The sequence below is a fragment of the Branchiostoma floridae genome, unplaced genomic scaffold, assembly GCF_000003815.2.
Source record: "Branchiostoma floridae strain S238N-H82 unplaced genomic scaffold, Bfl_VNyyK Sc7u5tJ_476, whole genome shotgun sequence".
Taxonomy (NCBI): domain Eukaryota; kingdom Metazoa; phylum Chordata; class Leptocardii; order Amphioxiformes; family Branchiostomatidae; genus Branchiostoma; species Branchiostoma floridae.
Window position 1 is genome coordinate 3,223 of NW_023365875.1, and position 15,842 is coordinate 19,064.

The following is a 15,842-nucleotide window of genomic DNA, read 5'->3' on the forward strand; positions in this document are numbered from 1 at the left end:
ACGTCTATGAGAAAGATCATGAGAGGCATTTCCTATGAAAAGCCGCCTGCAGGCCGATTTGAGCCTTCATGAATAAACAAAGTTCAAACAATACACGTATCTGTTATATTTGATTTGCATGTTTTATTAGAAATGCCTATAAAATGGCAAATAATAATACGTAAATCTTGTCAGTCACAGCACTTAGGTTGAGGTTAACATCGTCACACACAAAGTGTGCAAATTACAAATACTTTCCATAAGTCAATGAGACTATAATTGGCGGGGTATGTTGTCGTGGAACTCTTGTCCACGCATGTATAGATATATACTGTTGTAAAAAGGCATTATGAAGAACAATCAGCATAACCGTGTGGCATTCTGAAGCATAGAAAGATTGCATCTAGCATGGGTAATGCTTAGATGACTTTAATAGATTGACGTCTGGCACGAACTACAATATCATCAGTAATATGAATGCATGTTCTGCATACAACGAAGTGCATTTTCGTTACGCAGTGGTTTCCTGTGGCGGTCTGGAAGAATAGCGTAGCGTAGACTGGTGACAACCCGTGTTATTGACTACTAGTATTAAGTCTATAAAGGTCACCGGAGGCTCATGTACAATAGATGGGTAATCAGGGAATGAAATTTGACCTCTATCCATGAGTACTTCCGGGTCGTAGAGTGTCGACTTCCTGTCCGCCAGGATACGCTTGGCTTGGTGTACGTGGCTATTTCTCGTCCTTGGAGAAGAAGTCCGCCTTCCATCCGTAGCGAGTTCTAGTGTTTCATCAGGCATCCCTGTGTCAACTAAGATCCAGGTAAGAAGACTTGACTTGTGACTCGGTACCAAAGGGTTGTAGAACAGTGTAAGAAGGAGAAGAAAGTTTCATGAATCTGAACACGCGTACACGCCGCCGCTCCGGCATGCATTTTTCGGAGCGCTGCCTGGACTGTCATCAGGCCGTGAAACCTACTTTTCCTCTGTGTAGCTGCGTAAGATCATATCGTAGTGGGGAAAAGATGTCATATATTTGTTGCTTTGTTGTTATGTTTGGCTGGTAAAAGCTATGATTGTTCATTGACGTAGAAAATGTAAACAGGTAGAGGGTCAATAGGGGTTATTACATTTGTTTGATTGTTGAGTACTAGACATGAAGCTGTGTGGCATGGAATCGTGAGGTACCTGTGCAATGTTTTTGATCGACGTTTAGTAACCAGGTTCACAAATGCTGCTATAAAAATAATCCAGTTTTCTGTCGTACGTGTACTACAAACCTCTATGTGCGCCCCGACCCGAAAGTTCGCGCCCAATGCTCACATCTGGAATCCATTGCCGCCCTGAAGCCAGAGGGGGAGGGTGTGAATTTCACGGGACGGTTCACTAACTGTTATGGTGTTACTCTCAAGACATATACACCATCATACAACCTACTTTCCAGCAGACGTTAGGCAAGGCTGGTTTTGACGTCTTTTTGGTTTATTTATTTTGGATGTCTGTTTTGTTATAATTTCTTGTTTGCCTGGTAGTGGATAGTGAAAAAAATACCCGAAAAGATGCTAAAAAACTAGCCTAACTTAACCTAAAAAACCTAACCTAACCTAAAAAAAAGCCTAACTTCTGCTTTGACAGTACAAAGACCCAACAATCGCATACATTAAAACACATGTCACCATTTCCTAGAATTCTTATGCTTTGTTGTTAGTATTGATGTTTTGAATTGTAAAACGCAACCCACAACATCAACAGAGGACAGGATTTCCTTCTTCAATTACCTCACGGTTCATAATCGTTTGCCTTGTCTGATATTTACAGGAATTGATCCCGATATTGCTGATATGGCAACAACAGACAGCATGCAGGGTTTGGATGACGTCATGAGAGGAGCAGCAGGGGGTTCTGCCAACAGTGTTCTCACCTGGCAAGGAGACAGACGTGAGGAGTCTGGGGAGGAGTCCGGTAGGAGGGGCAAAAGTGTGAGAGTGTACAGGTGTGAGGAGTGCAGCAAGCAGTTCAGTCAGCTGGGTCATCTGAAGTCTCACCTGCGGACTCACACAAGGGAGAAACCCTACAAATGTGTGGAGTGCAGTAGGCAGTTCAGTCAGCTGGGTCATCTGACAACTCACATGCGGACTCACACAGGTGAAAAACCTTACCAGTGTGAGGAGTGCAGCAGGCAGTTCTGTCAGCTGGGTGATCTGAAGAAACACATGCGGACTCACACAGGGGAGAAACCTTACAGGTGTGAGAAGTGTAGCAGGCAGTTCAGTCAGCTGGGTCATCTGACAACTCACATGCGGACTCACTCAGGGGAGAAACCTTACAGGTGTGAGGTGTGCAGTAAGGAGTTCAGTCACCTTAATGCTCTGAAGACTCACATGCGGACTCACACAGGTGAGAAACCCTATAGGTGTCAAGAGTGCAGCAGGCAGTTCAGTCAGCTGGGTGATCTGAAGGTACACATGCGGACTCACACAGGGGAGAAACCCTACAGGTGTGAGGAGTGTAGCAGGCAGTTCAGTGTTCTGAGTGCCTTGAAGACTCACATGCGTTCTCACACAGGGGAAAAACCTTACAGGTGTGAGGAATGCAGTAAGCAATTCAGTCATCTGAGTCAATTGAAGACTCACATACGGACTCACACAGGGGAGAAACCCTACAGGTGTGAGGAGTGCAGCAGGCAGTTCAGTCAGCTGGGTGCCCTGAAGATACACATGCGGACTCACACTGGAAAAACTGAAGGTGTAAGTTCTGTGAACTAGGAAGTCTGAAGAGAGGTGTACTCACATGAACCCTACATGTGTTAAAGGAATACAGTAGTATGATAGGGAAGACAGGAAGAAGCACATTGCATTCAAACTGATGACAAATCTTCATGTGTTATGAATTGAGTAAAATTGGATGCACTGAAGGAACACATGAACACTACAGTCATGACAGTCTCACAATGTATAGGTGACAGACCAGAGCACCTAAGATAGCAAGCAAATTATTAGGGTGAGCTTTAAATTATACAAAGGTTGGATATGTAGACTACCTCATACATTATGTACTACATGTACATGTATAGTCTACTTGTTGGTAAAGTTAATTTTTGCTGTTCTTGTTGGTTCAGATTTGGCACAACATTTCTTCTGTTATACATGTATAAGAAATCTACTCTGTATTTTAATCACTGTAGACTTTATTGGTAGACTGATACAGGATGTGCCAAATAATCTATCTCCACAATCACAGCCAGAGGCTATATTTAGGAGCTTACAATTGGCTGTTGTTCAAATTAATTGATTGTAATCTTTTGTAATACAGTTAAATGATAGAAATGATATTTTGTTTGGCATGTCCACACCATTTTTTCTAAAGTTCTTTCATCTGTTTGTTGATCCATGATCTTGTAGTTGATAGTCATGAAGTATTGTTATTTTGCAAAGTTTGCATATATATATATATCGTTGATATGATTCCAAAGTAGTGAAAGTACATTTGTGCCAAGTTCAAAGTAGTGAAGTAGAAATTCAAAGTTCAATGTAGTTAAAGTTCAAAGTAGGGAATTTCTTACTTCAAAGTTTATAGTAGTGAGGTTCAAAGTTTAAAGTAGTGAAATAGGAAACTCAAAGTTCAAAGTAGTAAATGTAAAAAGTTCAAAGCAAGAAAAGTAAGTTCATGGTAGTGTAGAGCAAAGTAGTGAAGTAGAAATTCAACGTACAAGGTTCAAAGTAGTGAAAGTACAGTTTTGTATTTAAGTACAAAGTTGAAAGTAGTGAAAACATTTCTGGTATTAGTTTATTGAGTTCTCTGACACTTGTACCAGATTTTTACAGTACCTACTAGTATTTTCTATGTTCCTTTTTACATTTGAAAAGTGCTACGGTTACTTAGTTTCCATGTATTTGAGTTTTGCAAACTAGTTATCAAAGAAAGCCACTTCTCGGTGAAATAAAACGACCCCCAAAGATGAAGATTGTGGCATCGTTTTATTACCTTTTGTTTTTCAGTGTTTGTGTGTGTGTGTGTGTCACTGTGTGTTTGTGTGTTGTGTGTGTGTGTGTTTCTTGATGTGTGTGTGTGTGTGTGTGTGACTGTGCAGTTGACCAGCATAACATATTTTGTTTGTTGGTAGGTCTTGATGAGACCTTGAAACGATTAGATTTTGGGCTCCTAGCGGCTTACTATGGTACTGCAGTGAAACTACCGGGTTTGACGTCTTGAGTTCTGGACATGCTACGGTCAAAATTTTTGCGTGGTTGATAGCTTTTGGGGCAGAGAGTAAGTGGTATAGGTTTGGGCCCCAAGTGGCTTTTTTCGAACTGCAGGGAACCAGTTAGTTTCAGACTTTGAAAGACAGAAACTCAAGAAGGGATAAACGGATCATCATGTGGTCGTGGAACTATAGTTTAATGTTGTGATGTTGTTAAACTTGTAGATACAGTGAGAATATATATTCAGCTATACTTGTTTCCTGTGGCCTCCTGAGAGAATGACCAGCTTAAAAACCGTGTTTGTCTTTAAAGGTCACCGGAGGCTCATGTACAATAGATGGGTAATCAGGGAATCAAATCTGACCGCCAGCAATGAGTACTTCCGGGTCATAGAGTCCCGACTTCCTGTCCGTGAGGATACGCTTGGCTTGGTGCTCAGGGCCGTTTCTCGGCCATGCAGTAGAAGTCCGCATTCATTCCGTAGCGAGTTCTAGTGTTTCATCAGGCATCCCAGTGTCGACTAAGTTCCAGGTAAGGAGACTTGACTTGTGACTCGGTATTCAAAGGTTTGTAGAACAGATTTGAGGAAAAGAAACTTTCATGAGTACGAGCCAGGCCACACCGGAAATTATGCATAACTTTCTTCTTTGTCTGGACTGTCACCGTGCCTTGATACCTATTTTACCTTTGTGCGCCTGCGTAAAAACATATCGTAGTGGGGGGAAAACATGTTGTGTATTTTGTGTCAGTTTGTGCTGTTTGTCAAAAGTCGTGATTTGTTTAGGAGCTGGCTATGGGGATGTGGAAAATGTAAACAAGGAGAGCCACGCCACACCGGCATGCATAAATTATTTACTTTCTTTGTCCGGACTGTCTTTGTTTCTTTGTTTAGGTCGTGAAACCTATGTTCCTGTCTTCAGGCCGTGAAACCTATTTTACTTTGGCGCATCTACGTAAAAACATATCGTAGCGGGGAAAAAGAAAAGCATGTAAATGTATTTAGGGCTGTGTAAGTTGTGCTGGCAAAAGTAATGAGGTCTTATGACTGTTCAGTGACGTAGAAAATGTAAACAATAGAGGGTCAATAGGGTTATTTAGATTTTGTTGGATTGTTAGATTTTGCAGGACTAAATATGAAGCTTTGTCCCATGAAATCGTGAGATACCTACATACAGTGTTTTTGGTCAACGTTTAGTAACCAGGTTCACAAAAGCTGCCATGGAAGTAATCCAGTTTCTATCGAAATAACCCAGTTTTCTGTCTTACTTATACATTTTTGTACTACAAACCCCTACATACGCCCGGTCCCCAAAATAATTGCGCACCTAATTATTCACATCTGGAATCCATTGTCAGCCTGAAGCCAGATGGAGGGTGTGAATTTTAGTGGACGGTTCACTAACTATTGCAGTATTAATCCTGTGATGTATACACCCTCATAGAACCATTCACGAAAATGCCTGAAAGATGCTGAAAATGAATTAAGAGCCAAACCTCTGCTTGGACAATCGCATACACTATAACACATATCACCATTTCCAGTTCGTATGGTTTCTTGTTGGTATCAATGTTTTTAATTGTAAAACGCAGCTCACAATATTGACAGAGGATTACCCTGTTCAATTACCTCACAGTTGATAATTGTTTTCGTTGTCTTGTATTTACAGAAGTTTTTCCAGATATACTAGTAGCTGACATGACACCAACAGAAGGCATGCAGGGTTTGGATGACGTCAGGAGAGGAGCAGCAGGGGGTTCTACTGACAGTGTTCTCACCTGGCAAGGAGACAGACGTGAGGAGTCTGGGGAGGAGTCCTGTAGAAGAGACAAAGGTGTGAGAGTGTACAGCTGTGAGGAGTGCAGTAAGGAGTTCTATCAGCTGAGAAATCTGAAGACTCACATGCGGACTCACACCGGGGAGAAACCCTATAGGTGTGAGGAGTGTAGCAGGCAGTTCAGTCAGCTGGGTACTCTGACAACTCACATGCGGACTCACACAGGAGAGAGACCTCACAGGTGTGGGGAGTGCAGCAAGGAGTTCAGTAAACTCAGTAATCTGAAGAGGCACATGGGGACTCACACAGGGGAGAAACCCTACAGGTGTGAGAAGTGCAACAGACTGTTTAGTCAGCTGAATCATCTGAAGTCACACATGCAGACTCATACAGGGGAGAAACCCTATAGGTGTGAGGAGTGCAGCAGGCAGTTCAGTAGGCTGAGTAATCTGAAGAGCCACATGCGGACTCACACTGGGGAAAAACCCTACAGATGTGAGGAGTGCAGCAGGCAGTTCAACAGGCTGAGTAATCTGAATACACATATGCACAGTCACACAGGGGAGAAACCCTATAGGTGTGAGGAGTGCAGTAGGCAGTTCAGTCAGCTGAGTGCTCTGAAGACTCACATGCGGACTCACACCGGAGAGAAACCCTACAGATGTGAGGAGTGCAGCAGGCAGTTCTGTCAGCTGGGTGATCTGAAGAAACACATGCGCACTCACACAGGGGAGAAACCGTACAGGTGTGAGGAGTGTAGCAGGCAGTTCAGTCGGCTGAGTGCTCTGAAGACTCACATGCGCACTCACACAGGGGAGAAACCCTACAGGTGTGAAGAGTGCAGCAGGCAGTTCATTCAGCTGAGTGCTCTGAAGACTCACATGCGCACTCACACAGGGGAGAAACCCTACTGTTGTGAAGAGTGCAGCAGGCAGTTCATTCAGCTGGGTCATCTGAAGAGACACATGCGGACTCACCCCGGAAATACTGAAGGTGGAAGGGACGAAGCAGGCGGATCTGTGAACTAGGAAGTCTGGAGAGACGTGTACTCACATGAACCTTATATGTGTTTAAAGAACTACAGCAGGGAGCACAATAGGCAAGAAAGAAAGAAGTACATTGCACTCAAACTGATGACATACCCCGAAGTGTTGAGTCAGTTTGTGTACACTGGAGGAACACATGAACACATGCAGTCATGACAGTCTCACAAAGCAGTAATCATATCTTGCACAAGTTACAGACCAGAGCACTTTAGCCAGCAAGCAGTTTAGTAGGGCTGGTAATGTCATGTTTGATATGCAGCCAAAATGCCTATGGGTGTTTTAAGTGCAGAAATCAGTTCAGCCTTACTTCATGTTTTTTGTGACTTCAAAATCATACAAAGGTTGGATATGTAGACTACCACATACATTTTGTACTTCATGTATATGTATAGACTAACTGTTCGTAAAGTTATTTTTTTTGTTCTTGTTCAGCTTTGTTACAGCATTTCTTCTGTTATATAAGAAATCTACTCTGTATCTTACACACTGTGCATTTTACTGGTTATACAGTTATAGGATGTCGATCCTTATCACTGTAGACTTAATTGGTTATAGGATGTGCAGACTAATTGCTCTTCACAATTATAGCCAGAGGCTGTATGTAGGAGCTTACAATTGGCTGTTGTTCAAATTCATTGATCGTAATTTTCTCTTAACACAGGTAAATGATGGAAATGACGATTGTTTTTTTCACATTTTTTTCGAAAGTTTTTATATGCTTGTTGTTCCCTGATCTTGTAGTTTATAGTCATCCAGTTTTGTTATTTAAGTCTTGGTAGTATTAACATGCTTCCAAAGTAGTGGAAGTATATTTGTACCAAGTTCTAAGTAGTGAAGTAGAAAATTCAAAGTTCGATGTAGTTAAAGTTTAAAGTAGGGAAATTACTTACTTCAAAGTTTATAGTAGTGAAGTAACGTTACAAAGTTTAAATTAGTGAAATAGAAAACTCAAAGTTGAAGGTAGTAAATGTAAAAAGTTCAAGGCAGGAAAGGAAAAAGATCAAAGTTTATGGTAGTGTAGAACAAAGTAGTGAAGTAGAAATTTAAAGTTCACGGTTCAAAGTAGTGAAAGTACAATTTCCAATTTAACTACAAAGTTGAAAGTAGTGAAAACATTTCTGGTATTTGTCTATTGAGTTCTCTGACACTTGTAGCAGATTTTTACAATAGCAACTTTCTATGTTTCTTTACATTTCAAAAGTGTTATGGTTTACTTAGGTTTCATGTATTTGAGTTTTGCAAGCTAGTTATCAAAGAACTCTGTGGAATAAAACTACCCCCAAGAAGATTGTAGCATCGTTTTATTATCTTCTCTAGAAAGTTATGTTTTTCATTGTGTTTCTGTGTGTGTGTGTGTTTATGTGCTTATGTGTGTGTGTAGTTGACCAGCATAACTCCAGAATGCCTCGATGGATTGTCTTGATATTTGGCGTGTTGGTAGGTCTTGAGACCTTGAAAAGATGAAATTTGTAGCTCCCTGGCGCCTTGCTATGGTACTGCAGTGAAACTTCCGGGTCTAATATCTTGTGTTCTGGAAATGCTACGGTCGTGATTTTTGAGTGGTTGATAGCTCTTGGGGCAGGGAGTAATTGGTATAGGTTTGGGCCCCAAGTGGCTTTTTCAAACTGCAGGGAACCAGTTAGTTTCAGACTTTGAAAGAGAGAAACTCAAGAAGGGATAAACTGATCATCATGTGATTGTGGAACCATAGTTTAATGATGTGATTTTGTTACACTTGTAGATACAGTGAGAATATATATTCAGCTGTACTTGTTTCCTGTGGCCTCCTGGGAGAATGGACAGCTGAAAACCGTGTTAGTCTATAAAGGTCACCGGATTGTCATGTACAATAGATGGGTAATCAGGGGATCAAATCTGACCGCCATCCATGAGTACTTCCGGGTCGTAGAGTCCCGACTTCCTGTCTGCGAGGACACCCGCTTGGCTTGGTGTTCGGGGCCGTTTCTTGTCCTTGGAGAAGAAGTCCGCATTTATTCCGTAGCGAGTTCTAGTGTTTCATCAGGCACCCCTGTGTCGACTAAGTTCCAGGTAAGAAGACTTGACTTGTGATTCGCTATTCAAAGATTTGTAGAACAGTGTATGGAGGAAAAGAAACTTTCAAGAATACGAGACGACACACCGGCATGCATAAATTATTTACTTTCTTTGTCCGGACTGACTGTCTTTGTTTCTTTGTTTAGGTCGTGAAACCTATGTTCCTGTCTTCAGGCCGTGAAACCTATTTTACTTTGGCGCATCTACGTAAAAACATATCGTAGCGGGGAAAAGAGAAGCATGTAATGTATTAAGGGCTGTGTAAGTTGTGGTGTTTGGATGGCAAAAGTCATGATTGTTCAGTGACGTAGAAAATGTAAACAATGGAGGGTCAATAGGGTTATTTAGAGATTTTGTTGGATTGTTAGATTTTTGGGACTAATTCCGAAGCTTTGTCGCATGAAATCGTGAGATAGCCACATACAGTGTTTTTGGTCAACGTTTAGTAACCAGGTTCACAAAAGCTGCCATGGAAATAATCCAGTTTCTATCAAAATAACCCAGTTTTCTGTCTTACTTATACTACAAACCCCTACAGTTCATACGCCCCGTCCCAGAAATAATTGCTCACATCTGGATGGAATCCATTGTCAGCCTGAAGCCAGATGGGGAGGGTGTGGATTTTAGGGGACTACTGCAGTATTAATCCTGTGATGTATACACCTTCATAGAACCACTCACGAAGCACAGGTTAGGCAAGGCTTGTTTTTGACGTCTTTTTTCATTTGTTAATTTTGGTTTTCTACATTTAATCAGAATTTCTTGTTTGGCTGGTACAAATTGCACGAAAATGCCTGTAAGATGCTATAAATGAATTAAGAGCCAAACCTCTGCTTGGACAGTACAAAGAACAAACAATCGCATACATTATAACACATATCACCATTTCCAGTTCGTATGGTTTCTTGTTGGTATCAATGTTTTTAATTGTAAAACGCAGCTCATAATATTGACAGAGGACAAGATTACCTTGTTCAGTTACCTCACAGTTGATAATCGTTTGGCATGTCTTGTATTTACAGAAGTTGATCCAGATATTGCTGATATGGCAACAACAGACAGCATGCAGGGTTTGGATGACGTCATGAGAGGAGCAGCAGGGGGTTCTGCCGACAGTGTTCTCACCTGGCAAGGAGACAGACGTGAGGAGTCTGGGGAGGAGTCTGGTAGGAGAGGCAAAGGTGTGAGAGTGTACAGGTGTGAGGAGTGCAACAAGCAGTTCAGTAAGCTGAGTAATCTGAAGAGGCACATGCGCACTCACACAGGGGAGAAACCCTACAGGTGTGAGGAGTGCAGCAGGCAGTTTAGTCAGCTGGGAGATCTGAAGTCTCACATGCGGACTCACACAGGAGAGAAACCTTACAGGTGTGAGGAGTGCAGCAGACAGTTCAAAAGGCTGAGTATTCTGAAGACACACATGCGCACTCACACAGGCGAGAAACCCTACAGGTGTGAGGAGTGCAGCAGGCACTTCAGTGACCTGGGTCATATGAAAAGACACATGCACACTCACACGGGGGAGAAACCTTACAAGTGTGAGGAGTGCAGCAGGCAGTTCAGTCAGCTGAGTGATCTGAAGAGGCACATGCAGACTCACACTGGGGAGAAGCCTTATGGATGTGAGGAGTGCAGTTGTCAGTTCAGTAGGCTGGATAGTCTTCAGACTCACATGCGTACTCACACTGGGGAGAAACCCTACAGGTGTGAGGAATGCAGCAGGCAGTTCAGTGTGCTGAGTAATCTGAAGACTCACATGCGGACTCACACAGGTGAGAAACCCTATAGTTGTGGGGAGTGCAGCAGGCAGTTCAGTCAGCTGAGTCATCTGAAGTCTCACACACGGACTCACACAGACGAGAAACCGTATAGGTGTGAGGAGAGTGCAGCAGGCAGTTCGGTGTGCTGAGTAGTCTGAAGAGGCACATGCGCACTCACACTGGAGAAAAATGAAGGCATAAGGTATGCATCAGGCAGTGAACTGCCACTGGGATGTGTGATAACCTGAAGAAACATGTACATTCAAACTGGTACGATACCTTTGAGTATGAGGAGGACAGCCAAGAAGTCTGTTAGCTGGGTACATTGAAGGAACACTCACAGTCATGACAGTCTTACAGGTCAGATCACTGAAGCCAGCAAACAGTTAAGTAGGGGAAGTGTGATGTAATGATTTATATGCAGCCAAACAATGTCTGCCTGTGGGTGTATTGGGTGCGGATATCTACTTAACCTGAAGTATTTTGTTTACCTCGAAATCAAAGGTTTGTTGCTTGAAGGTTGGATACTTAGCACAGGGTGCAGATAATGAGTGCACCTGAAGACTGACACATGTGTTATCAACCTGTTAGTTGTTTTTGTTGTTCATGTTGTTTCTGTTTGGCACAACATTTCTTCTTTTGAGTAAGACATCCGCATATCTTTTTTTGTGTGGACATTATGCTGTTTCAATATATTGATTGATAAGCACAACAGCAGAATGATGCAAATGATCACAGATTGATCGAGAATGCCATAGGTATAGCTTTTTTTTCAGAACTAGTCATCTGTATTTTGATTCTTGATCTCGTACTTGATAGTCATGATATTTCGTTATTTTATTAAGTTGCAAAATGTAAACATTCATCAAAGTACATGTAGTGGATTAATAGAGTTCAGCGGAGTGAAATTCAAATTAGTCAATATAAAGCAGCAAAAGTAGTAAGAAGTTCAAAGTAGTTAAGTTCAAAGTAGTTAAGTTCAAAGTAATGAAAGTTGTTCAAAGTTCCAAGCACAATTCAGTTAAGTACAAAGTTGAATGCAGTGAAGTTCAAAATAGTGAAGTGCCAAGTTTAAAGTAGAGGAATTAGTACAAAGCTCAAAGTGTTGAAGTACGGAGTTCAAAATGTTTAGTGCTTATTTTCAGTTGCATGTGTTTGTTGGGTATTGAGACCTTATATTCAAGGTCCACGGTTTAGAAGAATAAAACAACACAAAAAGATGGAGATTATGTCGTCTTCTTCAACGATATGATGATATATGTTATAGACCACGGCAATGGGTTTTATTTCAACTGCTAGTGCTTGAAATACCCACTTGCCCACTTGAAAATGCAACCACATTTTGCTTGGCGCAACCTGAAATTTTGCAATTGGGAACACAAAAGATATAACAAAGATACATATAACTGGAAGAAAGGATAATGGATAAGTAGCTGATTTGCAGAAAGTAACAACTTGAAATTGGGGCAACCTGAAATGTTGATGGCGCAACCTGGCTTTTGACTCAGGTTGCCACTTGGACAACCTGGATGAAAAAAGGTACAATGTATTTCGGGCACTAAATGACGAGTTGGCTTGTTGGTGTGTTTGTGGACAGCTCAACTCGAGAAGCTGTGGCTGGATCTGTATGAAATTTCGTAAGTTATGTGATGTCAGCAATACGCAACTGAAGAACAAGTCTGGGCCTCCTCAAGCAGAGGGTAGCCTGCGGTCATCTCCAAGCAGATCTAACGGTGGCGAGGCAGTATCCAGCGGACCATCCAGTATCCAGGCCACCTGTTGTTTAAGTCGTTTAATACTGTTTGATCCTTTGGATAGAGCATTACCACCGATAGATCTCTCTCAGGGGAGTGAAAGAGGCCATTTACTAGTACACCAGAGCCCACCAACCTTCCCTCAATCGAGACGGGGGCCGATACCGACTGCCAAGCACCTTTGACCCTTTGCTGAAGTCACACTTCCGTTCCTGATGTGCGACGTAGGCTTTGGGTCATTTCAACTTGATAAGGATCAGAGGACTGATCGAATGCTTGCTCGTAAGCACTTTACTTTGTGTACGGATATAAGGTCTTAAAATTGTAACATAACACCGATAGATCTGTTTGGAGATTAAGCCTCCGGAATGTTTTTGGTATCTTTTTAGGCATTTTATAGATTCTTGCCAATCAAGTGCACACAAAAAAAAGGTGACGAGAAAGCCCGATAAAACGCCTAAGATTAAGAAGTGTTATCTCTGTATGTAGAGTATGTGCATCGAGTCAAAATGGACATACTTAGATTATGAATATGCAAATCAGGACTTAATTTACATAATCATTGATGACATTCTCTACGTCCATGAAAGAGATTAATGAGAGGCATTTCATATATCTGTTGTATTTGATTGGGTTTGAAAAGATCATCAATGGATGTAGGTCATACTTATATATATATATATATATATATATATACAAATGGGAATCTTATTTGTATGTTTTATTAGAAATGCCTATAACATAGCAAATAATAATACGTTTATTCTTGTCAATTACATCACTACCATGGACATTACCAGAAATTCCATTGACTTATTTTCAATCTTCTGCCTGGAAATTATTTTTTCTGAAAAAGGGCGTGGCCCGGTAATAATTGATGGCGTCATGACGTCATAAAAACTGCATAAGTTACCGGCTTGCAATAAGACACTTTATGACAAAAAGTCCATACTTAACTGCAACATGTACTTCTTTAAGACCTCCGTCTTGGTTTTCTCGGACAGTCCATAAAGGTTGCCGGAAAGACATGTACAATAGATGGGTCATCAGGGGATGAAATCTGACCTCCAGCCATGAGTACTTCCGGTTTGTAGTTCGAATCCCGACTTCCTGTCCGTGAGGATACGCTCGGCCATGGTGTTGCAATCAAAGGGGTGCGGCTACAAAGGCTGACGGGAAGGATCAGGCGTGCCTCAGCAAAATGGCGCCGGCCAGATTCCGGAGGATTGACGTGCTGTAGGACCCCGGGGACTGTGCGTTTATTCAGCCGTGTGCCGATACATGGAAGGTGCGTATGGATAGGGGATAAAACAGTGTTTCATTTGGTATGCTATGTGTACTGTGTTAAGTGCCGATCGCTCTTCTTTCACGTGTTGTATCTTGTGATTATATACAGAAAGTACATTTTTTGCCATTTTGAAAGTCCTAAATGGTTACGGTAATACATAGCTATCTTTGAGTATAACCCTTTGTCAGAACTCAATAGACTCTATTTACACAGAAAATTTGAAGTCAATCGGCCAGGCCGATCTTGAGAAAATGATTTTTGAAGTTGACATCGTGTGTAGTAGCCCCCCTCCCCACTATTCAGAAGTGTGGTAACTTCAACATGTCCCAGGGATGTGATCAACTAATGTAAACATTACAGAGGTAGTTTGTATCATTAATAGATATATTTTTGCAGCATATGACGGAATATGAAGCAAATGTAGGCTTTTGATGAAGAAATAAAAACACTGGAAGTTGACCTTCAATTGACCTCCTATATGACTCACACCCAGCCACATTAAAAAAATCCCCGGAAATACAAAATCTTCTCTGATTTTGAAAAAAATAGCAATAATCAATAGTATGTATATGTCTCCAACATATATAGGAATATCAATTCAATCCATACTTTTGATCAAGAAACATAGTCATCCAAAGTTGACCTATATTTGACCTCTTCTGTCATTGACACCCACCCACATTCATAAATTCCCCGGAAATACAAAATCTTCTCTGATTTGGAAAAAAATAGCAATAATCAATAGTATGTATATGTCTCCAGCATATATAGGAATATCAATTCAATCCATACTTTTGATCAAGAAAAATAGTCATCCAAAGTTGACCTATATTTGACCTCTTCTGTCATTGACACCCACCCACATTCATAAATTCCCCGGAAATACAAAATCTTCTCTGATTTGGAAAAAAATAGCAATAATCAATAGTACTTATATATCTCCAACATATATTGGAATGTCAACTCAATCCATACTTTTGATCAAGAAAAGTAGTCATCCAAAGTTGACCTATATTTGACCTCTTCTGTCATTGACACCCACCCACATTCATAAATTCCCCGGAAATGCAAAATCTTCTCTGATTTGGAAAAAAATAGCAATAATCAATAGTACGTATATATCTCCAACATATATTGGAATGTCAAGTCAATCCATACTTTTGATGAAGAAAAATACTCATCCAAAGTTGACCTATATTTGACCTCTTGTGTTATTGCTACCCAGTCACATTCAGAAAATAGACGGAAATAGAAAAACTTGTCTGATTTCAAAAAACATTTGCAATAATCAATAGTACGTATATGTCTCCAACATATATTGGAATCTCAAGTCAATCCATGCTTTTGATGAAAAAATATAGCTTTTGGAACTTGAGGTAAATTTCAGCTGTTACATTACTTACACCTAGCTCCATTCCAAAATTCCACGGAAATGTAAAATCATGTCTGATTTTTCAAAAACTAGTAAGAATCAATAGTACATATATCTTTCCAGTATATCTAGGAACATGAAGTAAATCCATGCTTTTGATTCAAGCAATATACTCATTACAAGTTGGGCCAAATTTTGCTTGTATTCTTGTTTACAGTGAGCCCCTTCAGAAATGCCCTGGACTCAGGAAAACATGTCTCTTTTTTTTAAAATCAAGAAATAGTCAATATTACTTGTATGTCTATAACTTATGAGGGAATATCAATTCAAGCCTCGCTTCTGACTAAGAAATATAGACTTTGAAAGTACATGTTAACATGCTGGCTATATTAATTTGAATGTGGTTTAACTTCTCAGTATTCCATGGCTAAGTGATATGCTACTTGATTGCCTCAAGCTATAGAAATCATTGGATTTAGAATTCCTTTTTCTTCATTATATATGGGGTGATTGAGGAGATACATGCTTTTGGTAAAGAATATAGACTTAAGTAATTAGTGGCCACAAACATACATATTGGAGTCATCCTGAAAGGAAACAATATCTATACTAG

General features: G+C 40.8%; 1 protein-coding gene and 1 long non-coding RNA gene across 2 annotated transcripts in view; both read left to right on the forward strand.

Annotated features, from left to right (window-relative positions):
* Nucleotides 1-6,159: 6,159 nt before the first annotated feature.
* Nucleotides 6,160-6,607, forward strand: LOC118408868 (zinc finger protein 678-like; the record flags this gene model as incomplete). Its single annotated transcript, XM_035809726.1, has 1 exon — nucleotides 6,160-6,607. A coding segment is annotated over exon 1 (441 nt), but the record flags the coding sequence as incomplete, so codon positions are not given.
* A 7,094-nt stretch (nucleotides 6,608-13,701) lies between these two features.
* LOC118408869 overlaps nucleotides 13,702-15,842 on the forward strand; it is a 3,721-nt gene continuing 1,580 nt past the window's right edge. The window contains exon 1 of the long non-coding RNA XR_004830370.1: nucleotides 13,702-13,857. This is a non-coding gene — a long non-coding RNA (uncharacterized LOC118408869). The remainder of the gene's footprint in view (nucleotides 13,858-15,842) is intronic.